This window comes from Streptopelia decaocto, assembly GCF_964273445.1.
Source record: "Streptopelia decaocto genome assembly, chromosome: 12".
In the NCBI taxonomy this organism is placed as follows: Eukaryota; Metazoa; Chordata; class Aves; order Columbiformes; family Columbidae; genus Streptopelia; species Streptopelia decaocto.
Window position 1 is genome coordinate 4,057,953 of NC_138667.1, and position 24,323 is coordinate 4,082,275.

A 24,323-nucleotide genomic window follows, 5' to 3' on the forward strand; every position below is an offset into this window, starting at 1 on the left:
GCCCGCGCTGGCGGAGCGCGTGGGGGCGGGGAGCGGGACGCGCGCGGCGGGGCCGCCCCGCCGTGATGTCAGCGCGGCCGCCCCGCCCGCTGCCGCCGCCGCAGTGACAGCTCCGCCCGGGCCCAGTGCAGCCCGGCCCAGCCAAGCCCAGCCCAGCCGAGCCGCGCAGCCGGAGCGGGAGCGGGGCGGGCGGGCGGGCCATGGCCGACGATTTCGGCTTCTTTTCCTCGTCTGAGGGGGCCGGCGCCGAGGAGGACCCGGCCGCCGCCTTCCTGGCCCAGCAGGAGAGCGAGATCGCGGGCATCGAGAACGATGAGGGCTTCGGGCCGACCGATGGTGAATCGGCCGCCGCCTCGGCCGGGCAGGCGGCCCCGCCGGAACCGGGTGAGCGCGGCCGGGGCCCCGGTGGAGCGTGTGTGGGGACTGTGCCCCTCTGGCCCCCAGGGCGGGGAGACCCCCCCAGCCTGCACCCCCCGCGTGATTTGGGTTCCCCGTGGGATGCGCAGTATTCCCATAGGGTGATGGGGTCTGTGCTGCACCCCAATGGGTAAGTGACGTGGTTCCCCTGTGGACCCACCTACATCCCAGCGAGGACTGTCCAGGGCCTGTGCTTGGTCTCAAAGGGCTTGATGTCTCAACCTCAGGATGGGGGGTGAATGCTGAGCTGGGACTTGGCAGCTGTGGGGTGATTCCTCCCCCATGAGCTCAGGCGGGGCTCCCTGGGCTGGATGGAGCCCCATCTCCATGTCTCCGTGCCCCAGGCTGGGGCAGTGTGAGGGGCATCTGGGCGGACCAGAGCAGCAATGACAACTGTGTGACTGTCCCCACAGACAAGAGAGCCCATAAGGGTGCAGAATGGAAGGCATTTCCATTGTGGACATCATGGTCCCAGGCCCTTCAGGTAGAAGGTGCTGATGCTGATCTCTTGTCTCCAGTTTCGGGGGCATTGGTAGACAGCAGGGGCTCAGGGCCTGCACTCTGCAGGGACACAGGGACGCTGCTGCCACAGCACTCTGCCTTCTTCCCCTAACCCAGGCCCACGGGGCCTCCTTATGCTGGCTGTGGAGCGGCGGTTTCACCCCTGCGCACAGGGCTGCGGAGGCAGAGCTGGGCCCAGGGAGGTGTTGGCAGCCACGGTGATAAATGCAGCCAGACAGGCTGGAGCTGGGTGTAGTCAGAGCTGCACCGCGGGGGTGAGCACCACGGGGACGGTGCTTGCCTGAGCTGCGCTATGGAAGCCCTGTGGTCGTCACGGGAGAGCTCAGAGCCTGGAGCCTGCTCCTTCAAAGCCTTTTCTCTCCCAGCAGCAGAGCGCCCCGCGTGTGGCCCTGGCATACAGCTCTCTCTGGGGCTGGGGGGCAGAAGAAGCTGTACCCCAGCCACGGGTGTCAGTGGTGCCTCATTCCCAGCCCTAACCTTGCAGCTCAGCCCAGGGGCGTCCCCCCAGGTGGGCTCTCAATGAGCACAGTGTGCATGCCTGCCCCACTCATCTTCTGGAGCACACTGCAGTGTTCCTGGGGGCTCTGTCCGTGGTGGGGTTGCTTTCCTGTCACAACCCAGCGCTGCTGGGCACTCGGCCCACAGGTTCTGGGTCACCTGTCTGTGTCCATTGGCAGCCTCTGCCTGGCCACTTGTGGGTTGGGGTTGGCCAGGTTGTCTCTCTACAGTCAGAGCACTTGCCTGTGTCCAATCTTGTGCCTGGAACAGTTTCCCTAATCCTCAGATAAGATAAAACACCAGTGAAAATGCCATAAATACAGAAAGGCCCAGAGAGGCTGTCTGGGAGAGAGAGGGGTGCTGGCTGAATCCCATCAAGGACAGGAGATCACCGGGCTGGCCCACCTGTGTGGAGCTATTGTGGGTGGGTGTGCTGGGCTGGAAACCGCACAGCCACATCCCCCAGGTACTAACTTGCTTCATTTTCCATCAACACCAACCCCTCTGGGATCACCCGCAGCTGCCATAGTTGTGTTTCTCCTTCTCTCTTCTTTTTTCTCTAGCTGGTTTCCAGAATGGAGGAGCCACTGTCAATGGAGATGTTTTTCAGGTGAGAGCTCGGCCCCTTGCCCTGGCCCATGGGTACCAAGCAGGATTGGGTGGGTATGGGGCCAGCAGACTGTGGCTCTGCCCCCAGGATTGACTAGAATTTGCCATCCAGCCCCAGAACAGCTGTGGTGCTCCTGGAAAGGTGTGGGTGTGAGGCAGGCAGTCCTGCCTGCTCCATCTCACCCCTCTTTGAAGAGAAGATGGGTCCCGCCTGGCATGACCTGCACCAAATCTGCTCACAGGTGACCTGTGCCCTGAGGAGGTGCCTGGGCCCTAAGAGCAGATGACAGATCCTCCATTCCCCACAAAAATCCTCTCTCTCCAGCCTGATTAGCTCCCGGAGGCCTTCGGGCAGTCAGGAGCATCTCTGGGCAGAGGCCAGACCAGGACGGGGCTGCCACAGGACACTTGCTCTGCTGTGTGGCAGCACCTCCCATTAAACCTCCTTGTGGCTCCCTGTGGCCCAGGGTGTTTTGTGGGGCCCACCTGCCTGAGTCTGTGTGAGCCCAAAGCCCAGCTCTGCTGGCTACAGGAGGAGCTGTGCCAGTGTCTGAGAAGCCCTTCACCCTACTCAGCACCCAACAGAGTGGCACATGCATTGCCAGTGCCTAGTTTGTAGGACGATAATCACATTAAAGATGAGGCAGACTTAATTAGATTGAGGATCTGGGAGGAGAGCTGTAATTCCATTGCTGAGCTCCGTGTTGAGCCGGGTGTCCCGGCCAGCGGAGGGTGTTAGGAGAGGTGCTGAGACACAGAATCACAGAATGGTTGGGGTGGGAAGGGACCTCTGGAGATCGTCTAGTACAAACCACCTGCTAACGCAGGTTCACCAAAGCAGATCGCACAGGGTCGTGTCCAGGTGGGTTTGAATGTCTCCAGAGAAGGAGACTCCACAACCTCTCTGGGCAGTCTATTGCAGGGCTCTGGCACCCTCAAAGTAAAAAAGATTCTCCTCAGATTCAGATGGAACCTCCTGTGCTTCAGTCTGTGCCCATTGCCCCTCATCCTGTCGTCGGGCACCACTGAACAGAGTCTGGTCCATCCTCTTGACACCCACCCTTGAGATATTTATAAGCATTGATGAGATCCCATCTCAGCTTCTCCTCTCCAGGCTGAACAGATCCTTAGGCCCTGTCTCTTGCCTGGGTGCTCCCCAGCTGTCGCAGCTGAGCCCATAACAATGCTCAGTCCTGGGGCTGCCTCACCCCAAGTCAGGGCCAGCAAAACCCAGTGCTGGTGGCGAGGATGTCACAAAGCTGGTGGCTGTCCTCTGCTGTGGGGCTGCCCAGAGGACATGGAAGCTGTGTTGGCAGCCAGCAGCAAGTCAAGTCAAGGAAGGAAGCTCTGGGGTCTGAAGCTGGGACAGCAGCATGAGCAGTGCTTTGTGGACACTGTCCCAGGTGTCCCAGGCTGTCACCTTCTCTGCCTCCTATCTTGGTTTGTTTGAGTGCTGGGAGTGTGGAGTCCTACCCTGCTGCCAGCCCTCTGAGGTGGCTGGGCTGTGGTGAGAGCTGGTGCTGATGGTGCTCGTGTCCTGCAGGAGTCCAACGGCCCCACGGATGCCTACGCAGCCATAGCCAAGGCTGACCGGCTGACCCAGGAACCTGAGAGCATCCGCAAGTGGAGGGAGGAGCAGAAGAAGCGCCTGGAGGAGCTGGGTGAGACCCGAGGCCGTGTGTGCCCGTGCTGGTGGCACCTTGCGATGTGGCAGTTGGGGTCCCTCACCTGGCAGTGATCCTGCTGCATCCCAGAGAGGTGTCTTGTGTCATGCAGGGGCCCCTGCCAAAGATCTGCTGTCCTTGGGGCAGTGACACCTTTCAGACAGTGCTCTGGTGGGGACTGGGGACAGGCCCAAGGGGCTGCTCAGCAGACCCAGTGGGTGCCAGTGTGGCTGATGGGCTTTGTCTCACCCTGGCCTTAGATGCGGCATCAAAGGTGACTGAGCAGGAATGGCGTGAGAAGGCCAAGAAGGACCTGGAGGAGTGGAACCTACGTCAGAATGAGCAAATGGAGAAGAACCGAGCAAACAACAGGTATGTCAGGGTCAGCATGGCTGCAAGGTCTGTGACAGGAGCTGCTGTGCAGCCAGATCTGCCTTCCTGGGATGTCTGGAGGCCTCTGTCCTCACAGTGGGGCCCAGACCTGCGGGGACAGAGCTTTGCCAGGCAAGGGGAGGGCCCCAGGGCTTTCAGCAGCTCCAGTGGCTGCGCAGAGCTGCCTTGGCTGGGACCACACTGGGATCGCAGTGGGATCTCACACGGGCCTGGCGTCAGGACAGGGTTGGGGCAGTGTGTGTGCAGCCTTGCCGTTATCAGCAGGTTTTCTTGGTGCCGTGTATGCTGTGAGGCGTGGGTCGCACTCCGTGGGAGAACTCTAACCTCCTCTCTGTTTCTCTCTTTCTAACCCTCTGCCTGCCTGTCCGCTCTGCGCTCTCTCTCTGTCTGTGCCTGGGGGCTAGGATCGCTGACAAAGCCTTTTACCAGCAGCCGGACGCCGATGTGATTGGCTACGTGTATGTGCCTCTTACAGACCGCATCCTGCCCCACAGGGGCTGGGGGTCCCGGCCCCAGCACGGGCTGCCCAGCCAAGGGAAGGGGGGGTGCTGGGAGGTACTGGGCCCTGGTGAAGTCCCAGAGGGAGGATGCTGCAGCTGAGCATTTCCAGATGGTGGGGTCTTACGAGGCAAGTGGAGCTCCTGGAAATTCCCCTGTGAAGGCTGGTTGAAGGGGCAAAGCTTTGGGATCTTGTGCCTTTTGGGGAACAACTCTGGGGGTGGAGAAGTCTTGGGAGCAGGCAGACACCCCCATGCCCCTCGATGAATGATGTCTTGCATGAATGCAGCCAAGAGCAGCCCTGAGCATCGTATGTCTCTGGATTCCGGAGGACACTGAGCTCATCGGCTTGAGCAAGGGGACAGGAGGTGGGGACTCCAGGGGTTCCCAGACAGAGGGGAGGGTTTCCTTGGAAAGAGTTCTGCCAGTGACAACCCTCAACTTCTCTGCAGGGCCTCGGAGGAAGCATTCCTGAAGGAGTCCAAGGAGGAAACCCCGGGCTCCGAGTGGGAGAAGGTGGCCCAGCTCTGTGATTTCAACCCCAAGAGTAGCAAGCAGAGCAAGGATGTGTCACGGATGCGCTCGGTGCTCATCTCCCTCAAACAGACACCCCTGGCCCGCTAGCTGCCGTGAGCACAGCAGAGCATGGCCAGGCTCACCCCGGCAGCTTCGCGGGGCCAGCCCAGGAGGGGCCTCCCCTGCCTGTCCTCTGCTCTGTGCTCTGCACCTCGGCTGGGCTCGAGTCACTGGTTGTAACTCTCCCCACGGTTTTCCTTTGCTTAAAAGGTGCATTGGTCTCTTTTTACACTTATTTATTACGGTGGCATCTCCCCGGGAAGTGACACTGGGTGGAAGAGCTGAGTTAGTGGGAGCTTGTGCCCAGGGGCCTGGCTCAGTGAGAGGGGGAACATCTCACCCGCTGTTGCCCACCTCACCCCTGTGCTGGGAATAAACCTGCCCGCGGCTGTCCTGGCAGCCCCATGTCTGGTCTGGGTCCCAGCCCCGAGGCAGCGATCCCGGTGGAAGCCCGGGCTGTTGTCTGCATTCCATGCGGGGTTTAGAGCTGGTATGGGGCTGGGAGGGTGGAGAAACAGCCCTGACCCAGCTCTGCACCACAAGGTCCTGCAGGGAACACGGCTGGAGCGTGACGCTGCCGGGCTAGCGGGGACTGAGGAGCGTGAGTGCGGGCACCTGGGCAGGGCCAGGACCACCAGTTGTTGCCTGAAGCCCAGGAGAACTCTCTCCAGCCTGGCTGTGCACCCCAATCCAGCCTGGCTGTGCACCCCAAAAAGCTGGCAGGGCTCCAGGCAGCAGTTGCAGTGTCCATGTACTACCCGTCCTGTGGGGCTGCAGGTGTTGGGCAGCACAGTGGTGCAGGGCACTGGGAAGGGGCCATGGCGTGAGTGTGCAGGATGTTTTCTGTCCCTCCCCCAAGGCCACCAGCGGTTTGCAATGTGGGGTGTCACACTTTGGGAGCCCTTGTCTCTGCTCTGCTTCTTCTCCTGCTACTAGGGTGGGAGATGGAGGCTGTATGGTTGCAAGGACGGATGTAGGAAGGTCCAGCTGCTTGTGGGGCAGATTTGAAGTCTCCAGCTCCCTAACCCAGGGGCCCAGAGCATAACTGGGCAGAGTTCTGGTGCTGCGGCTCCTGCTGTCCCTGGAGAACAACCTGCACATCTGTCTGCAGCTGCTCTGTGGCTTCTCTCTGGTCCGTGCTGGATTTGCACACCTAAGGCAGCAGAGCGAGATGCCTCAGTCCTGCTCCACTCCATGCAAGGCACACGCTTTGCAGTCCAAACACCATCTTTCCTCTGCTTGGTGGGGCTGACACCAGCCCCTCCACCTCGGAGGCTCAGCCCAGGAAACCTGCACAACTCTGGCCAGCAGGAGAGCAGCAGCCTGGAGCTTGTGCCCTGGCTTTGCCCCGCCGGAGGCTTGGGAAGGGCTTGCAGCGGTGGGACATGGAGCAGAGCCCACAAAACATCTGCTTGAGCCTTGCTGCAGAACCCTCCTCAGCCAAAACGAAGGCAGCGCTCTCCCACCCTGCAGCTGTGGCTCTGCGAGTCAGAAAGGTCACCTGCGCTGCCACTGCAGCCCTTGTGGGGTGACCGGACACCCCAGCTCCGGGCACAGGCTCAGCGAGGGGCTGGAAAGAGAAATGGGCGTGCAGGGAGTCACTGGCTGCTCTGTGCTGGGATTGTGCCTCCTTGTCCGTAGGGCCGATCACTCCTACCACGTCCCACTGTGCTCCAGCACGCGTAGGCAGCTCTGCCGCGGTGCGGGATGGGCCCTGATGCAGGATCCCTCGGGACCTGGCTGCCTGCCTCTACCTTTCATTGCAGAGCAGTGGGAAGTGCCTCTGGCTGCTTCCTGGGGTCAGGGACCCCGCTGTGCTCTGTCCCTCCAGCCCCTGCAGGCAGACAGCCCCCTGGGTCCCCCAGCTGCCATGCACCCCGTGTCAGGCAGGGACAGCAAGTTCCCGGGGAGCCATGCCCACAGCTGTTCTACATCCCCTCGGCTTTGGTATCTGTGACTGTTCAAATTACCTGTTACAATAAACTGACATCTTCAACCCTATGGGCCACTGTCGTCTTTCTGCTTTGGCAACACACACGGGTGTCTGTAGGAGAACCCACAGCTATGAAGCCATCTGTGAAAAGGATGGTGCTGGAGGAAAACCACATCCTGCAGAAAAAAAACAGGAGCGTGGGGAAGGGCCAGAGGGTTTGCGCTTGACAGAATGAGCAGAGCCTGCAGCCCCGCATCCTCCCGCTCTGCAGCCTGACACGGGAGAGCAAAGCTGCACTGCTCACCAAACACCTCTGGTATGATCCAAATCATCCAGCGCCTACAGCAGGACTCGCAGCTGCCTGTGACAATGTTTGTCACTGTGCTGGTCTGACTGAAATTAACTTTCTTCATGCAGTTAGGAACTTTCTTTTTTTGGTAGCTAGCACGGTTATTGTTTGGATTTAGTCTGAGAATAACAAGATAGCACCCTGGGACATAATTAATGTTTTTCTCGAAGTAACTTTCCAGCATTTTTGAGTTGGAATGAAAAGAATGTAACAACTAACTGTTATCTTAGCTGTTGTGTGGGAGACCAAGGTCTTTCTGGGCTCTGTATCTGCAGGTGTGAGGCAGCTGGGAAGGGGGACGTGAACATGACAGACCTTGACTGACATCCAGGCTGATCAATGCAAATATTCTGTGCCATTAGCATCGTGCTTGATATTTAGTGGGAGTTGGGTTTTCCAGCTTGGGAGACCTGTTCTGTTTCCGCTCAGTTTTGGTGGAATTCTTTCCAGGGTTCCTTTAGTTCAGCCTGTTGCTGTTCTGCTGTTCTGTAGTGGCCTCTGGACATTTCTACCTCTGGACATTTTCCCCCTCCCTCCCTGGGATCGGCTGTTGGGGACCAGGATGCTCTCTCTGGGACTGGCTGCTTGGTGCAGATGGATTTCATGAAGAATTGCACTGAGTATCACTTATTTTATATGTATTAAAATTAGCAGTATTTTGTTATTTTATTAAACTGCTCTTAGCTCAGTCCAGGAGTTTCTCCCTTCCCTTTTGATTCTCTCCCCTACTTGGGGTGTGGTGAGTGAGCAAGCAGCTATTGCGGTTTTCACTGCTGGCTGGAGCGAAACTGTGACAGTCTTGACACAGGCAGCACAGCTCCCTCTGGGAACAGGTCACTTGCTCAGCAGCCAGTTCCAGCTCACGCGAAGCAGCGAGCGGTGCAGGAACCAACCCCAGCAAAAGCAGCAGAAGCAGCAGCGCGTCCCAGAGAACACAGCCAGGCCCTGTTTTGGAAATGCAAGTTCCCAGCTTGTTTTCATGGGCAGCTACATCTCTTGTGTCCTGCTTGCATCACCACAGCTTAGAGGCAGCCCTGTCTGTTCCCTTTCCTTCCTACACTGTTTACTCTTCTGGCTTTAATGCTCTGCAATCCAGCATCAATCAGAACCTCATTTTATTACTCACCGGTTGCAACTCAACAGATTACATATTCTCCCCAAACCACTCAGTTGCTGCTTATGAACTCTGTCCTGCCAGGATCAAGCCATAAACAGAGCTGATCCTTCCTATCTGGGCAGCTCATTTCTCAAATGTTGGTGCATTGCCTAACTAAAGCGACACCACAGTGCAGCCCATGTCCCACAGGACACAATTTTAACAGACTTGTCGCTGCAAGCAGGGACAAGAGGTCTGATGGAGGTGGGGAGCCTTAGTGAGGGCAGCCTCTGGTGTTGCAGCAGAATTAGCTCTCAGAGAATAAAAAAATGGCACGGCCCAAATTTCACATTAATCACAGAGGTGTATTAGCCACACTTCCAGCACCCTGGAGCACAGAGCCTCTCCGACACCGGCTCCACCAAGACATCACAACCGTCTCTCAGAAAACTCCATCTGCAGCCAGAATCCACCCTGCCAGCCGGGGCACAGGCTGGCGGGTACGTGCCCCCCGCTCCTCTCTTGCCTGGCTTCACTGTCTGGATTTCATAGCTGTCACCACCATGCCTCCCAGCAGCGCCGCGAAGGTGAAGCCCTGGGCCAGGATACGCGCCCGCATCATCAGCTGCGAGCGGCGGGTGTTGCCTCTCTTGAAGCTGATCAGCCCGTAGGTCAGGACGCCGAGCGTGCAGAGGCAGCCTGCGGAGGAGGACAGACGGACGGGTCAGCGGGAGCAGCTCACGCCTCCTCCCGCCCCTGGGCGCTGCCGGCTCCTTCGACAACACCCCCAAACGAGCCGTGTCCCCCCGAGCGCAGCCCCCGCGTTCCGGCCCGAGCGCGGCCGCCCCGCTGCGCGCTGCCCCCGCCCCGCCGCCAGCCCCACCGCCCGGGCCTGTTCCCCGTCACCCCCGGCCGTTCGCCCTCACCGAGGGGCACCAAGGGGTTCTCGCGGGTCTTGCGCAGGAACTTGTCTCCGAAACCCTCCTCGGCGAACACCGGCAGCGGGACGGGCTCCAGCGGCGGGGGAGGCCCGGTCTCCATGGCTGCGGAGCGCAGGGAAGGTGACGACTCGCAGCCCTCCTCGGCTGCCGTAGCCAGGAAGCGCCGCGCTCTCCCGGCGCAGGGCATGCCGGGGGTTGTAGTCCGCAGGGGCACAAGCAGTAGGCGGCGCTGCAGGCGCAGGACTACACTTCCCGTGGTGCCCCGCGGCGCGGCCCGGCGCTCGGCAGCAGCAGCGTGGGGCCGCCATGCCGAAAGCGAAGGGGAAGGGCCGGCGGCAGAAATACTCCTACAACCTCAACCGCAAGCGGCTCTACCGCAGCGCCCGCCGCCGCGCGGCCCCGCGCATCGCCTGGTGAGCCCGCGGGGGCGCGCGCACGGGGGGCGCGGGGCCGCGGGCGGGGCGGCCGTGAGTCTCCCGCGCCGGGGGGAGCCGCTGCGCGTCCCGGTGGGTGCTCGGGGCCGGGTGTCCGCGGGGGGATGAGCGCGGCCCCTGACGCCCGTGTCCGCTTCCCCGCAGCTCGCACATCCGCCATGCCTGGGACCCCACCAAGTCGGTGGCGCAGAACCTGGCCGAGATGGGCCTGGCCGAGGATCCCAACAAGGCCGTCCCCATCCCCAAGAAGCTGGTGAGTGTGGCCGTGCCCGGCCGGGGGGCTCCGCTGGGGCTGCTCCTGTGCGGGGGGCTGGAAGGTTGGGTCTCTCCCAGGACACGCAGCCAGGCCGCGGAAAAGCAGCGAGGAGAGCACGAGCCAGGCGGCTTTGGATCAGTCTCTGTAGATGGACGGGTTTCTTATCTTTGTTGATATGCTTTTCTCACCGGGATCCTGGCCAGGGAACAAGCTACGGTGCCACGGTGAAATAATGGACTTTAGAACAGGTATAAATAACATCCGTCAATCTCCTGGGCCTTGCCAGAGAGAGGGCGGTTGGGAACGCTGCAGCTGAGCTGCTCCTGGTGATAAAGAAAGCCTCTTTGTGTACAGCGGCGTCAGTGGATGATGCTTCCAGGTGAAAGGTGGCCCCATGAAACATCACATGCATGAAGAAAAACAGGAGTGACCTTGTTTGCCACTTGTCTCCTTACACCCCTTATTACTGGGTGACAGGCTTGCCCACAGGCTGGCTTAATGGTGCAAATAAGGCTCTGCTTAAGACAGCTGAGATTTCCTGGCCCTTGCAGCTGCTGTATAAGCAGTTCGGAGTTTTGCAAGCAATGTATGGGGACACAGCTCTCTTCTCAGTGGGCATTTCTTGACTTGCCTTCTCTCTCATTTAACACAGGGGATGGAAGTGGAAAGCAATGGACGGGAGCAAGGAAATAAAATAGTGCGGAAGCCCTACGTGGTGAACGGTCAGTGCTGCTCCTGCCCTCCCCAGGGAGCCCTTCAGCGCCCCCAGCCCTGGCGGGTTTCCTGCCAAGCCACACCACTGCCGTTGCATTTTTGGGGTTCTCCCGAGGCTCTGTGGGTTATTTTGTCTCTCATCTTTGTGCTACTGGACTGTCCTTAACTGCCGCGCTGTGCCATGGGTGGCTGTGAATTCTTGTCCAGGCTTGTGGGCTTGTAGAGAAGTTACCCCCGGCAGGAGTCAGCTGGGGGTTCCCAGCCTGGCCAGAGCTGAACTGGGTGCCAGGACAGCAGCTCTGCCATTCCCTTGTATCCTCTGTCTCATGAATTTACTTTTCCCTCCTGTGCTGCTTTTTTCGCAGCATTTCTACCTGCAGCCCCCAAGAGGGCTCTTGTCACTCCAAAATGTGCTGGTGTGTGGCACCAGGGTGACAAGAAGCCGTGGCTGCGGTACCCTGCGTGTTTTAACAGCAGGCTGGGCAGCTCTGAACAGTTGCACTCTGCAGCCTGGGCAGAAAGGCTCCGCGTGTTGTGAGATGGAGAGCAGCCACGGCGCAGGCCTGGATACCTGCAGCCTCCGTAGAAGGCTGTTGACTTCTTTGTTTTCTTGCGTGATGGCGCTGGGAAGCAGCGCTGTGTGTGCGGGCAGCTGAGCTTGTGCTGCAGGAACCACCTCCTTTCTGCAGTGCTGGTGGGGCTCCATCTCGGGAAGAGTCTGGGGACCTCGGAGGTGCTGCTCGCTTCCCTCCCCTACTTCATGGTGTCTCTATCCCCTGTCTAGAGATGGAATATGAGGCCAGTCTCCCTGAGAAGAAGTCAAACACGCTCTCACGAGACCTCATTGACTATGTGCGGTACATGATACAGAACCATGGGGAGAACTACAAGGTAAGGACTGGCTGTCCCAGAGCAAGGGGCACGCGGAGTGATTCACTCTGGACTCTTCTGCAGGATGGGAGTCGCTAATCCTCGCCGTCCTGTTTTGCAATCTGCTGATCCTTACAGGGAGGCAGCACTTTGAACCTTGGCTGGATCCCTGTCTGAGTCAGGGAGGGATCAGAGCCTGGTTGGGCCTTTGGAGTGTGCCTGGGCTGGTTTGGTGTTTGCTTTTGGGGCCGCTTATCTGACTTACCCTCTCCTTGGTCACAGGAAATGGCTCGAGATGAGAAGAACTACTACCAGGATACTCCCAAGCAGATTAAGAGAAAGATCAATGTGTACAAGAATTTCTATCCCGATGAGTACAAGGATTTCATTGCGTCACTCAAGCAGGAGAAGATGGACGTGCAGTGACTGCCCTTTTTCTTCAGGTTTACCTGCAAGTACAGGCTTGACACGACCCCACGAGCTGAGCGGGGACTGACAGGGGACAGTCCCAGGCTCAGCACCAGCACGTTGAGCTACACAAAGCCTCTGGTAATGGAGGAAGGACCTTCATTAGACAGAGACAGTTATAACCAGGCATGAAAGACTCTTGGCTGTGGCTTGTGGTGTTGGGACTGAATGGGCATGCGGCTCCCTTTCTGTGCGGCAGCCAGCACTTCTTTTGCCTTGTTAAAATAAATTACTCTTTCAAGCTGGTGTGAATGTCTTACTCATTGTCTCTCACATGGCGCAATCCCACTTTCGAGAGCTCCTGGTGCTGAACCCTGGGACACGGGCACCTGTCACCCCCAGCAGCAATGGTGCTGGGGGCCCACGGGGTGCGGCAGCACTTGGGTCTTTGCCAATTTCCCCACACGCGGAGGTTGGAGCAGGGCCATGGGCTCCTTCCCTCCCCCACGAGCGATGTTCCTGCCTGCAGCTTGAGAGCATGGGCTGGGGGCCCTTCCCTGCCAAGGAGCCGGACGACAGTGCAGTGATTGGCCTCTTTTATTGAAAAAAGGAAAGAGCAACTGTACAAAAGATTTCACAGCAGAGACAGGCCGGTGCGTACTCATTTCCCTGATGTGACCTCCAGGTTTCACGATTGGTTTTCCAGGACCCTGTGGGCCCTGGGCTTGGCTCCTTCCCTTCTCCCCAGGGCAGCTGAGGGGAAGGGAGACGTGCAGGGGGACGTGTCTGCTGAGCGCAGCTCCTCCCGGACAGCCCGTCTTTACCCCTGCTCAGGGTGAAAGGGCAGTGCAGGGCTGCCTGACACCTTCCTTCATCTTTCCTAAACAGGGCTTTAAATACAGAGTTGGGGGAATTGGGAGCTGTGCTCAGCCCTGGTGAGGAACGGCCTGAGCAGGTTATTCCCACTGGTGTGTGCTGCACTGTCAGGGCTGCACCAGCAGAAGCTCCTTGTGTTTTTCAGCAGGGAGAGCCCCTCTCCTGGGATGACCTGTCCATGCTGGTGGGTGAAAGGGCCACCTCGCTTATTCAGCCCCATTCATTTCATATCCTGCAGGGCTGCAGTGAACGTGTGGGGCCCTGCCCTGTGCTGCACGTTCATGCTCACCAAGAGGTCAAAGCCGTGCTTGTGCCTCCGTGCCAAGAGGTATTTCATCCCTGAACTGGGGGAGGCAGCTGCTCTCTCCCCATGGCAGACAGCAGAGCCTGCTGCTCGTGTTCCCTGAGGGCAGCCATGCCACAGCTCAACCCGAAACCTCGCGGGGTGCAGTGAGCACCCCAGAGCCAGCAGCCTGCTACCAGTGAGTCTGAGCTCCAGGTCTCCTGCTTGGCCGCCTCCGTCCCAGTGCTGTGGACCCCCAAGAGGAACCGTGCTGGGGGTGGGAGCCTGTCCGCCCCCCATACAGTCTCAGGGCTGGGAGAGCAGGGTGACCAGCAGACTCTTCACATGGAGGACACTGGTGGCAGAGCTCAGGCTGGCCCAGGTCGCGCTGGTGGGCAGGAAGAAGAGCTCCCGCTGCCCACTGAGTGTGTGCAGGGCCAGCTCCTCCCTCAGCTCTGCCACGCTCAGGGCGTCGCTCTTGTCCTGCAAGGGAGAGAAGCAGCTGCTCAGGAGGGGAGCAGCGCTGGGAGCAGTGCTGCCGGCTGGCAGGAGCCCCGTCCTGCCTGTGTGGTCCTGGCAGGGATCGTGCGCAGCCAGGGCTGCCTCGCTCCTGCATTGGAGTCGCTTTGGCACAAGCTAATGGGAAACAGCACCAGGCGTACACTTGCCTGTCTGCGTGGGAAATATATTTCCCCTGGGGGATTTTGCAGGCTGCTGCCTGGGTGCTGTCGTAAAACTCGTTAGCCAGGGCACTGGAAATGGCAGCCGTGCCTCCTGACGAAGAGTGGAGGAGACAGGATCCCAGAAATCAGATTTTGCAAGAGCCAGTGGATTAGGGGTATGAGGATTTCCCCTCAGGACCCTGGGGAGGGACAGTTTTGCTGCAAACAGCCCTGGGAACAGCTACATGGACAGACAGACTGACACCCACCTGCTTGTTGGCCAGCACAACCAGGGGCAGCCGGGGCTCTGCAGCCAGCAGTGCGTGCAGCTCCTGGCGCACCGTCAGCAGGCGGGACCTGTCCACCGAGTCCACCACGAACACCAGCACGTGGGCTTGGCTCAGGTAGTAGGGCCAGTACGCTCGCAGGTTCTGGCTGCCCCCCACTGCAGGAGAGGGGCAGGATCAGGCATCGGCATGGGGGTGAGCGGGTCTGCCATCTCCCTGTGGCACCCCGAGGAACCAGAGCTCCCACCGCCCAGGATGCTCCTGCTGCCCAGGTTGCTCTGCACCCCCAGCCCAGTGCTGGGCGATACGGAACACCCTCCAGGCCATGCAGGCTCAGCTCTGGGGGACACATTTGGGCCAGGCCAGCCTTACCCTCCAGCAGGTCCATCTCCAGCCCCCCGACACATAGCTGGGCAGAGTTGAAGCCGTGGGTGGGTGCGATGTGCTCCCTGGCCGTCTGACTGCAGATGTAGTGCAGGACGCTGCTCTTCCCTGCCCCATCCAGCCCCAGCACCAGCACCTGCCGCCAGTCCAGCTGTGGGGGTATAAGGGGGTGCAGGGTGTGTGGGGGCTGGTCCCAGGACCCGTAGCCCCTTGCTCAGGCAGCTGGTTGAGTTTGAGGGACAAACCCAGAGCAAGGTGTCCTGCCAGCCCCCCCCAGCCCCCGTCTCCAGCCTGGTGGGTTCCAGAGGTGGTTTAGATCGGGGACACTTTCCCCAGCAGGATGAGCTGCAGGAGGGTCCCCAAGGGCTGTCATCCCGTGGAATATCGCTCGGGGGGATCCTGGTGAGAGATCCCGGGGGACCCAGACCCCCCCGCTCCTTTCTCCAGCCCCACGTGCTCACAGGGATCCTGCTGGTGATGCAGAGCTTTCTCCAGCCTGGTGATCGCGGGGGTGATTCCCGCCCAGCCCCTCCGCCAGCCTGACCGTCTCTGGTGCGCGAGGAACCCGAAGGGATCACGACCCCCTGGCCCGTCCGTGCCCGGTTGGTCTCAGGGAGATCCCGGTAAGGGGATCCTGGTATAGGGGATGCCGGGGAGATCCCGACCCTGTGCCCTTCCCACCCCGCGATGGTCTCAGCGGCGGTCCCGCTCCTACCGCGTCGCCGGCGGGGGCTCGGTCCCACAGCTCCCGCAGCTCCCGCTCCCACCAGCCGCTCCAGTCGGTGCCGGTGCCGGTGCGGAAGTAGATCTTCCAGGCGATGAAGAGGAGGGAACCGAGGGCGACCACGGCGGCCCCCAGGGTCAGCGTCAGGTTCCGGAGGGCGCCGGCCAGAGCCATGCGGCACCGGCAGCGGCACCGGCAGCGGCACCTGCAGCGCGCGGCCGCGGGGGTGTCCCCCCCCGCCAGTTGCGCCCGCGGGCGCCGCGCCAGCACAAGCTGTGCCCGCCCCTGACGTCACCGCCGCACTTAAAGGGGCCGCTCCGACCGCGAGGGGGAGGGACGGAGGAATGAGGAGAGAGATGGAGAAATAGTGGGGAGAAGATGGGACGACGGCGAGAGGGCGGGCGCTGACACGTGAGCCGACTTCAGGCCACACACCCAACCAGGCACCCGGCACAGCGGGCGCCCGCGGGTTGTGCCTGCTGCTCACGGGACTAGTTTGTCCTGGCAATCCCTCCCGGGTGGCGCAAAGCGTCCCTGCCCGGCGCCAGGCTCCCTGGAGTGCCCGTGCCCGCGGGTGGGCTGGGTACCCCTCCGGGAGGTCAACACGTTTTGCTGGCAGAGCTGGTGCACGGTCGGGCAGGGGCAGGCGGTGGGTGGGCAGGGGCAAGCAGAGGCTTGGCAGGAGGCACCCCCATGGCACCCCCATGGCAGGAGGGCCCCACGCCGGTGAGGTCTGGGAGGGACCGGGTCTGTCCCAAAACCGCCGCCCGGAGCTCCCGCTCTGCCCTCTGCTCCCCACCTGTCAGGGACTCGCCCGGACACGCCCCCTCAACGGGACCACGCCTCCCTACACGAAACCACGCCCCTCCACGAAACCACGCCCCACCATCAAGCCTCGCCAACCCGCTTGTCCCCGCCCCGCATGGCCAGGACTACATCTCCCAGCGTGCCCCGCGCGCTGCTGGCAGCTCTCGCGGGATCTGCGCGCCCATACGGGCTCTCCCGAGGGGGTGGTGGCCTTCGCGCTTCCGGCGGCGGCGCCTGCCGTCCTGGGGCTCCGCCGGTCGGTGTCCCGGAGGCTCCGCCATGGCGCCGTCCGGCCCGCCGGTAGCCGGCCCGCTGCGCCCCACTGAGCACCACTAGCCTCAGCCGAGCCGCTCCGCCGCCGCCATGAGCTCGCGGCAGCCGGACGCTCCCGGTAAGGCCTCACCCGCCCCCGCTCTCCCCAGCGGCCCGGGTAGGCCGCGGCGCTGAGCGCGGCCCTGTCTGTTGGCAGCTCTGGAGCAGGGCGGCGGGGCCCGTCCCGGCAAGATGTCGCTGCCCCTCGGCGTGCCGCGGCGCGCCTTCAGCTACGACGAGGGCCTGGAGGACACGGCGCCCATGACGCCGCCGCCCGCCGACCTGTGCGCCAGCGTCCTCTGGAAGCAGCCGGTCATCCCCGAGCGCAAGTACCAGGAGCTCTCGAAGGTAACGGGCCGGCCGGTGGCCGTGGTGGCCCGGGCACAGGAGCGTCTGCTGTGTGCCAGCCCTCCTGCCTGGCCGGGGCACGGTGCTGGGCGAGAGGCCCAGCAGAGACCGGCCCCTCGGGCCCTGGGAACCCTCGAGAGGTGCTGGGACAAGGGACCAGCTTTGCTACCTGGTCCTGTCATGGGAACACTGAGTTATGGTTGAGATAGGTGTGTTCTGGGAGTCTCCTCGCTTATGGGAGGCATTTATATGTTAAAAGGTGTAAGCTGTACCCAGGTGTAATGAAGCCAGGGTAAAAGGCTGGGTTTAGTTTGGCTGTAGATTGTTTACTATGAGGGTGGTGAGACACTGGAACAGGCTGTCCAGAGAAGCTGTGGATGCCCCATCCCTGCAAGTGTTCAAAGTCAGGTAGGACAAGGCTTTGAGCAACCTGATCTAGTGGAAGATGTCCCTGCCTGCATCAGGCAGCCTGGACTAGATGGCCTTTGAAGGTCTCTTCCAACACAAACTGTTCTGTGAAATGACTATGGGGGGATGCTTTGAGTGCAGAGTCAGCTCTTTTAAATGTAAAGGCTCTTTTCCAAGTTTAAAGTGAAGTATTGTTGAATGGAAGTAAATAACTGTGCATGGCTTAGAGCTTAACCTCTGGTTTTCACTTCATTCTGTTTTAAAATTGTTCTTGTGGAAGAAGACCTGAAGTTGTGTTTTGGCACAAAAAGCATTCTCTCCAGTTAGGGAACAGTATATCCTGTGTTATGAGGAGGTCTGTATTTCACAGGATTTCTTGTTTTCTATCATTCATTAGCTTTTCTGTGTTACTAGGGCCTTGTGATCAATGGTAAAGCTATGAGCATTAGATAAACTGAGCAAGAAACTGAAAATATAAGGGATGTGTGGGAAAACAATATCTAAACATGAGCCACTAATTTGTGTGACTGCTGATCTGTGAATATCTGAGCTATCTGTGGGAGGGTGCTCCTGCTCAATTGACCTTGAAGTCCAGTTTGCAGTTGTGTCCAATTTGCAGATATGATCTGTGTTCTTTCCTGTTGACCTTTTTGTACTGAGACTAATAACTTGTTGGCTCTGAGCTTGGTGTGTGTTAAATGTTGGATGAACATTGCTTGTTCATTGCTGAGAATTATAAGGTTCAAGGTCTAAACATTCCTGGACTGTGGTGGGAACAGCAAATAGGTTTCTTCCCTGGGATGAAGGCAGGCTGCTAGTTCTTGAGTCGTTAGAGATGTGCCCTAGCAAGGTGCTGAGATACTTGCTCTTGTTAAACTGTACCTTGCTTCTTCCCCACAGATTGAGGAAGGGGATGCTGGCGTGAATGCACCCGTAATGACTCCTTCATCGTCCACCGAAAGTGTCAACAAGGTACCCGTGGTGAAGGCCAAGGCCACTCATATCATCATGAACTCTCTCATTACAAGTAAGAACTCTTTGCTCTAATGGGGTGTGGGCACATGGATGTGCTCTGGCTTGGTAATGTCTCCAGGTAACTACCAGAGTTTTGGCACAGCTTGTGGTGTTCAGACCCACTGTGCTCTTGAACTAGATGTGTGTTTTTTGGAGGACACTCCTGGCGGGAAGTGAGGAACCAGGAAACATGCCACATGTCCTGCCTCTCTATTTGCAGGTGCTGGAGGTGGGTGATGAGGGGGAGTGCAGGGTGTGTTATCTGCTGATGGGCACTGCAGCCCAGGCTGCCTTGTTGCTGGGTTACGGAGGTGGCTGCTGCTGCTACTCTGCTTATTAACTTGCTATTTCTGAGTGACAGGTAAAGCTCTAAAATTAACCAGAGTGGTGTGGAGAGCTGACATATGGTGCTAGTGGAGCACTTGCTGGCATTTATGTTAATAGCAGCAGCAGCAGCTGTCTTGCTAACAGTAACACTTTAAAAAAAACCCACCTCATAAATCATGATGCTTTAAAATTGAATTGGGTCAGTAATGTTTGCATTGAGGCCATCCCCGTTTACAGCAAGAGGAATTATTTATATGTTAATCTGTCCCTGCTGCCTCATCTTTTAGCAGCTGAGAGCTGTGCTTTACTTTCCTCCAAGCAGCGCTTGCAAAGACTTCTAGATTTTCAGACCAGCATTTTGGAGTAGCTTTATATTTGCATTTATTTCTGTCTTGGCTCAAAAATAACCAGCACATCAGAAAATAATATCCAGGAGTATAGACTTCCCGCTGCAAAGCAGCTCCTGTTCTAGACTAATCATGAAATCCTAATGTAATCGAAACCTAAAAGTGTTCTTGTGCAGTAAGAAGTCAGGAGCTCCAACCTACACCCCCTAGGAAAACCATTCAGTCACAAGTTGGAAATAAGCAAAGGTCCTCTATTTATACAGTACAGTATCCCTGCAAATAACTTTAACATGGGAAGTGTTATCTGTTTTAAATAAGACAATGGACTTTTCCAATAATATTTTTGTGCTCTGACTCCTTTTGACTTTTTTTCTGAATTCCACTGGGGAGTGAATATCTTATGCTGGTAGTGGGGGGCAGAAAAGTGCTCATGTTTTTCAGAAGTGAAGTTGATATCAGTGTATTAGATGCTGGCTCTGTATTTGGCTGAAATATTGGCTGAAAAATTTGGCTTATTTTACTGAATCTGGAATCTTTCATTTTGTCGCCTCTATCAACTCATCACAACACGTAGGTATGAATCATGAAAAAAGGGTCTTGCATTCAGTTGCTTAAATTCCCTTTGTGTGCTGGAACTGTTTGTGGTGGCATTTCTGTGTGAATGTGTGTTCTTGTCTATTCCAGAGCAGACTCAGGAGAGCATCCAGCGCTTTGAGCAGCAGGCAGGGCTGAGAGAGGCTGGCTACACTCCCCACAAAGGCCTCACTACTGAGGAGACCAAGTACCACCGTGTGGCTGAGGCAGTCCATGTAAGGCTTGTGTTGTGTTGGCTTTCTCTGTGTAGGTTGTGTACCAGTTTAACACCAGTCTGGTGATATAACTCTGAGAGCATGTTGCTTGGACTCTCTTTAAACGGTTTACTCTGGAGTCTTTTGTTAGGTTGGCGCAAAAGTAATGGTGTTTTTGGACCATGAATTTTACATCATCGTAACTGGGCTCAAACACATCTTTATTAATCAAAATGGGAACCACTACAGTCAATACATTTTTGTCAATCAGAAGTAAGTTTGTTTATTCCTGTAGTGTAAAAGTCTGTGCTTTGGGATTTTATGAACTCTTCAGAATCATTTTCTGCGTCCTGCTGGTTGTGGAAGCATTTTCCCTCCAAAAAGTTGAGATGATTGAAGTAGTGGTAGTTGGTTGGCAAGAGGTCAGGTGAATATGGCAGATGAGGCAAAACTCCGTAACCCAATTTGTTCCACTTCTGAAGCGTTGGTTGTGTGATGTGCAGTTGGGTGTTGTTGTGGAGAGGAATTAGGCCCCTTCTGCTGACCAGTGCCAGCTGCAGGTGTTGCAGTTTTCAGTGCATCTCATTGATTTGCTGAGCAGACTTCTCAGATGTAATGGTTTCTCCAGGATCACTACAAGAGTCTAGTTTCTTCTTGTACCTTGGAGTGGTGCCCTGCAGTTGATTTGTTGTGACTGTTTGTCCCAAGAGTACTTGTAAACAGTGCATTTCTGATCTGGAAGTTAGCAGATGAAATTGGGCTTGTCTGTTACTGGAAATAAAGACAAAGGTCTTGAATTGACACCTTTCTGATGAGCTCAGTTGCCCACAGTGATCTTGCAGATGGAGTTTAATAGTGAGCTCCTCAACTGTACTCCCACAAGGTCAAAGTTTCAGGAACAGTGTTGGTGAATAGCATCAGTGGGGCTTGGATTGCCGCAGGAAACTTTCCAAGAACATGCCTGTGTGGTGTTGTTTGAACTATAACTGCCCTTCAGGTGACTTTTTCGAAGTTCAGTTTGTACTGTCACACTTGTAATAACCTGTTTCACGCACACCCAGTTCCTGTTTTCCTTAGGACCAGCTGAACTCTTCAAGTGCAGTTTTTTTTCCAGAGCAGTGTTTCCTTCCTTTTATGAGTTACTTTTCATGGTCTAGTACTCTTAGACCTTGTACCCTCTGTATGAGGTCTGGTCTCACCTTTGTTAGACAACTTGTGGGACTGAGAGCTTTGCTCTGAAAAGCGCTGCAGACAAATGTTTGCTGTGGCATTTCCACTGGTTGCCAGGGAGCCAAACTGATGTGTGAGCTCACTCTGCAACATCTGCTACCTCCCTATGGCTGCTGGGATTGAAGCTCATTACTGTTGGACAGTGACTGTGAATTGCAGAGTGAGCTGCAGGTGTTATTTTACTTCCTCTAGCCTGGAGGATGCATCTTGAGCATGGTGGGCTTCCAAAATGGTTATATCTGATGTGGAAAGAAGCTTAAAGGGTGTATGCAAGTATTGTAGTACTGGGTTTAGCTTTAGGTGAAGTGACACTTAAATCCTTTATCACCTGTGATAACAAGAATTGTACAGCTTTGACAAGAAAATTGGCTGTTTGTTCCTTATGTCTCATTTAAGCTCTGTTGCTTCTGTGTTTCTTTTGCCTCTCCTAACAGAAGCTAAAAATGCAGAGTGGAGAGATGACAAAAGATGACAAACAGACTTCTTCTGCTCAGTCCACTCCAAGCAGCACTCCCTACTCCTCTCCCAAGCATAAAACCAGGTACTCTGTTCCTGGCAGTCTGCTGCTGCCTTCGGTTTCCTACAGGCTGCTGAGGTGGGAGCTGCTACAAATAACCTTACCCAGCGAGGGAGTATCTAAGGGGTGAAATTCAGAGCCTGCTGTGGCTGTGTTGGATAGATCCAAATATTGAAAGTTTGTGGAACTTGAGTGTATGTATCTTCATCCTGGGTGGTAACAAACCTATTAATGTAATTTAAATTGCCCCTGATAACTACATAAAGTTCCTGGCACAGTGGAGTCATTTGAAGTATTTATTTGTATACATCTCAATTATATTTATGTGTGTCTCAATTATTTTTTTTCTAGGGGTTGGTTTAGTCAGGGATCCTCTGCTTCTATCACGGGCCCAGACTTTGCCATGGAAGGCAGTGGGGACAAATTGCCATCTGAGAGATGGAGCTTTTTTGGACCCAAGGCCATCCAGAAATCCACAAATGATCCAGGTATGTAATCTAAAATCTCCTGCCCTGCAAAAGCTGGGGGAGAACTGTCACACAATGAACTTGGTAGCTGTTTCTGGAGCCTTATCCTCTTTGCCTTGTTACTTTCTAGGACCACCTTGTGAATGTGTGCTATTTGTATAGTTTCTGTGCCTAAATATAAAGCAGTTGGGTAAACCTATGCTGAGGGTATGAAAGCAGAAATAACTTGCACTGAGCTGCAGTGAAAGGGCAGGGTGTGGGGTGACAGATTTTTTTTACTCTTTTCTCTGCTGTCTGGCAGAACCAGAACTGGAAGAGTCAGCATTGATGTGGAATAGACTTAAGATGCGCAAAGCTGCGGTGTCTTGCTTTCTGCAGTGTTGGGCATCAGTGGTGCTGCTTGTTCCTGGCAGCAGTGGAAAAAGGACTTGGCTGGTTTTCCTGGCTCTTGCTTGACATGATTTTTTTTTCATCAGGAGGTTTTACCATCCAATCCTATAAGGGTGCCCAAAAGCCATCCCCAATGGAGCTGATGCGTGCTCAGGCTACTAGGATGCCAGAGGATCCAGTCACCTTCAAACCACCCAAAATGGACATTCCGGTCACAGAAGGGAGGAAACAATCTCCACGTTCCCACAATATCAAACCTCGGGATCTGAACGTGCTCACTCCCACTGGGTTCTAGGAAAAATGTTTCTGGGGTCTTAGCTAGACCTCCAGCTAACCCTCAGCAGGCCAGAGGGTGTCTTAGGCTCTGCTTTCCTGTTGTGCTGCAGTAAAATAGGGAAGTCTCCCTTCCAGCTCTTCATCTCAGAAAAAGTTGTGACTGTTCTCCTGAAGCCAGTCTTGGAAAAGCTCCTGCACTAGTACTAAACCAATGTAAGTCATCCTCTGTCATGTTGCACCAGTTTGGTCTGCTGGATTGCACCAGACGTGCTTCCCAGTACCCTGCACCGCAGTAAAACCTTGAACCATGTTTTGTGGGACAGACCTGCATGTGGTGTGCGAGCAGGCTGGCTTGTCTGTGTTCTGATTGTCTTGTCCTGCTCAGTGCTGAAGTACCCTCAGGAGCACCATGGTTTTGTTTGGCAGGTACAGAACACCAGTGGAATATGATGAAAACAAGATGGTACTAAAAACTGGGCCATTAACTGCCAGAAAGGAAGTTGCTCTGGGAATGTGGTGGGTTGGTTTTAAATGGGGCAATCCCTTGTGATCCAATTCAACACCTAGAACTGCTTTTGCCCTTGGATATTTATTTTTTTTTTAGAGGAAAAGTGGAGCAGTAACCATTCTAAGATGCTCTTAATAGGCAGGGAGCAGAATCTAATGGGGCTTGGCAGTAATGAGGGAGAATTACTTCTTTTCCAACTCTTCATGCGCCTCCAAAAAGGTAGAAATGACCAGAGTTGGTGTGGCTTGAACTAAGTAATCTTCCTCTCTTCTTTCTTCAAAACAGCACTGTCCTACCTTCTGCTAGACAACAAACTCAGATGTTCTGGCACTCTGGGTGCTGCTTGGTATTTTTCCTCTCTCTAGGATCTTATGAGTTACATAGAAATGTATTGAACACCAGGGGCACTTCTCAAATAGGGTGGTTTTGTTTCATCAGCATTAAATGCATTTTCCAGGGCTGCAGAAGGACTGAGGGCAGATCAAGGTTAAACATTCCTCCCTGCTATGACACAGCTCTATGTAATATTTTGGCCAGTTACTGGGAACAGCTAACATTTGCTTTCATGAGAAGTGGAAGAACTCCTGGCTGCCATTAATCCCTTAAGCATTATTGGCAGTGTTGCTCTGTCATCTTCACCTCTCCTGTGACAAACAGGACAGAGAGGTCTCTTCTTGATCTCATGGTTGCATTGTGGAGCTCCCTCAGCCTTTCCATAGTGGTGAGGTGGCAGCAGCTGCCTTGCATCTGGTACTGGAAGCTTCTCTGTTGCCAGGACATTATACAGAGGTTACTCAACAGCTGGTAACTGTTTAACTCTGGGTTTTTTGCTTTCTCAAACCAAACACCCTGGAGGGTGAGGGCTGGCTCATTTGGCTAGCTGCTGTCCCCTCTGGAGAAGCACATTTTGTGGCTCTGCTTCCTCTAGAGCTTCAACAGCACTGCCAATGATGTGTCGTGTTCAGTTTCCCACCTAAGCAAGCAGTTTTCACTGTTGCTATTCATTTGCACCTTGGCAATCAGTCTTGCATTTGACATTAATTTATTTGTTGTCTGTATTCATGTCTTTAGTGTGTGTGATTTTTTTTTGTTTGTTTGTTACAAGAAAATAAAATCCTTGTGAATGAAGGTCTTTGGTGTGTGTTAGTGCTGGCAAAGCATCTGTGGAAGAGATATGGGGCTGTGCAGTG

At 56.1% G+C, this 24,323-nt stretch overlaps 5 protein-coding genes across 6 annotated transcripts; 3 read left to right on the forward strand and 2 right to left on the reverse strand.

The window, feature by feature from the left end:
- Window positions 1–66: 66 nt before the first annotated feature.
- On the forward strand, window positions 67–5,402 carry CLTB (clathrin light chain B). 2 transcript variants are annotated; one of them, XM_082063837.1, is made up of 6 exons: window positions 67–384; window positions 2,001–2,047; window positions 3,590–3,707; window positions 3,971–4,082; window positions 4,508–4,561; window positions 5,054–5,402. In XM_082063837.1, the coding sequence occupies exons 1-6, from the start codon at window positions 201–203 to the stop codon at window positions 5,223–5,225; spliced, it is 687 nt and encodes a 228-aa protein (XP_081919963.1). In that variant the 5' UTR covers window positions 67–200; the 3' UTR covers window positions 5,226–5,402. The 2 variants fall into 2 exon arrangements, with proteins under 2 accessions (XP_081919963.1, XP_081919964.1); XM_082063838.1 differs by lacking the exon at window positions 4,508–4,561 and having other exon boundaries at window positions 75–384.
- A 3,497-nt stretch (window positions 5,403–8,899) lies between these two features.
- HIGD2A (HIG1 hypoxia inducible domain family member 2A) lies at window positions 8,900–9,698 on the reverse strand. Its single transcript, XM_082063598.1, has 2 exons — window positions 9,482–9,698; window positions 8,900–9,254 (listed from the first exon to the last, which is right to left on the reverse strand). The coding sequence occupies exons 1-2, from the start codon at window positions 9,681–9,683 to the stop codon at window positions 9,088–9,090; spliced, it is 369 nt and encodes a 122-aa protein (XP_081919724.1). The 5' UTR covers window positions 9,684–9,698; the 3' UTR covers window positions 8,900–9,087.
- Window positions 9,699–9,750: 52 nt separating this feature from the next.
- Window positions 9,751–12,484, forward strand: NOP16 (NOP16 nucleolar protein). Its single transcript, XM_082063597.1, has 5 exons — window positions 9,751–9,909; window positions 10,075–10,183; window positions 10,839–10,908; window positions 11,685–11,791; window positions 12,053–12,484. The coding sequence occupies exons 1-5, from the start codon at window positions 9,803–9,805 to the stop codon at window positions 12,194–12,196; spliced, it is 537 nt and encodes a 178-aa protein (XP_081919723.1). The 5' UTR covers window positions 9,751–9,802; the 3' UTR covers window positions 12,197–12,484.
- A 273-nt stretch (window positions 12,485–12,757) lies between these two features.
- On the reverse strand, window positions 12,758–15,624 carry ARL10 (ARF like GTPase 10). Its single transcript, XM_082063813.1, has 4 exons — window positions 15,386–15,624; window positions 14,659–14,821; window positions 14,269–14,444; window positions 12,758–13,820 (listed from the first exon to the last, which is right to left on the reverse strand). The coding sequence occupies exons 1-4, from the start codon at window positions 15,566–15,568 to the stop codon at window positions 13,644–13,646; spliced, it is 699 nt and encodes a 232-aa protein (XP_081919939.1). The 5' UTR covers window positions 15,569–15,624; the 3' UTR covers window positions 12,758–13,643.
- Window positions 15,625–16,408: 784 nt separating this feature from the next.
- On the forward strand, window positions 16,409–24,264 carry KIAA1191. The gene is made up of 7 exons (XM_082063484.1): window positions 16,409–16,592; window positions 16,671–16,861; window positions 18,170–18,296; window positions 19,642–19,766; window positions 21,410–21,516; window positions 21,844–21,980; window positions 22,436–24,264. Exons 1-7 carry the CDS (start codon window positions 16,565–16,567, stop codon window positions 22,642–22,644), a joined length of 924 nt encoding a protein of 307 aa, XP_081919610.1. The 5' UTR covers window positions 16,409–16,564; the 3' UTR covers window positions 22,645–24,264.
- Window positions 24,265–24,323: the final 59 nt, after the last annotated feature.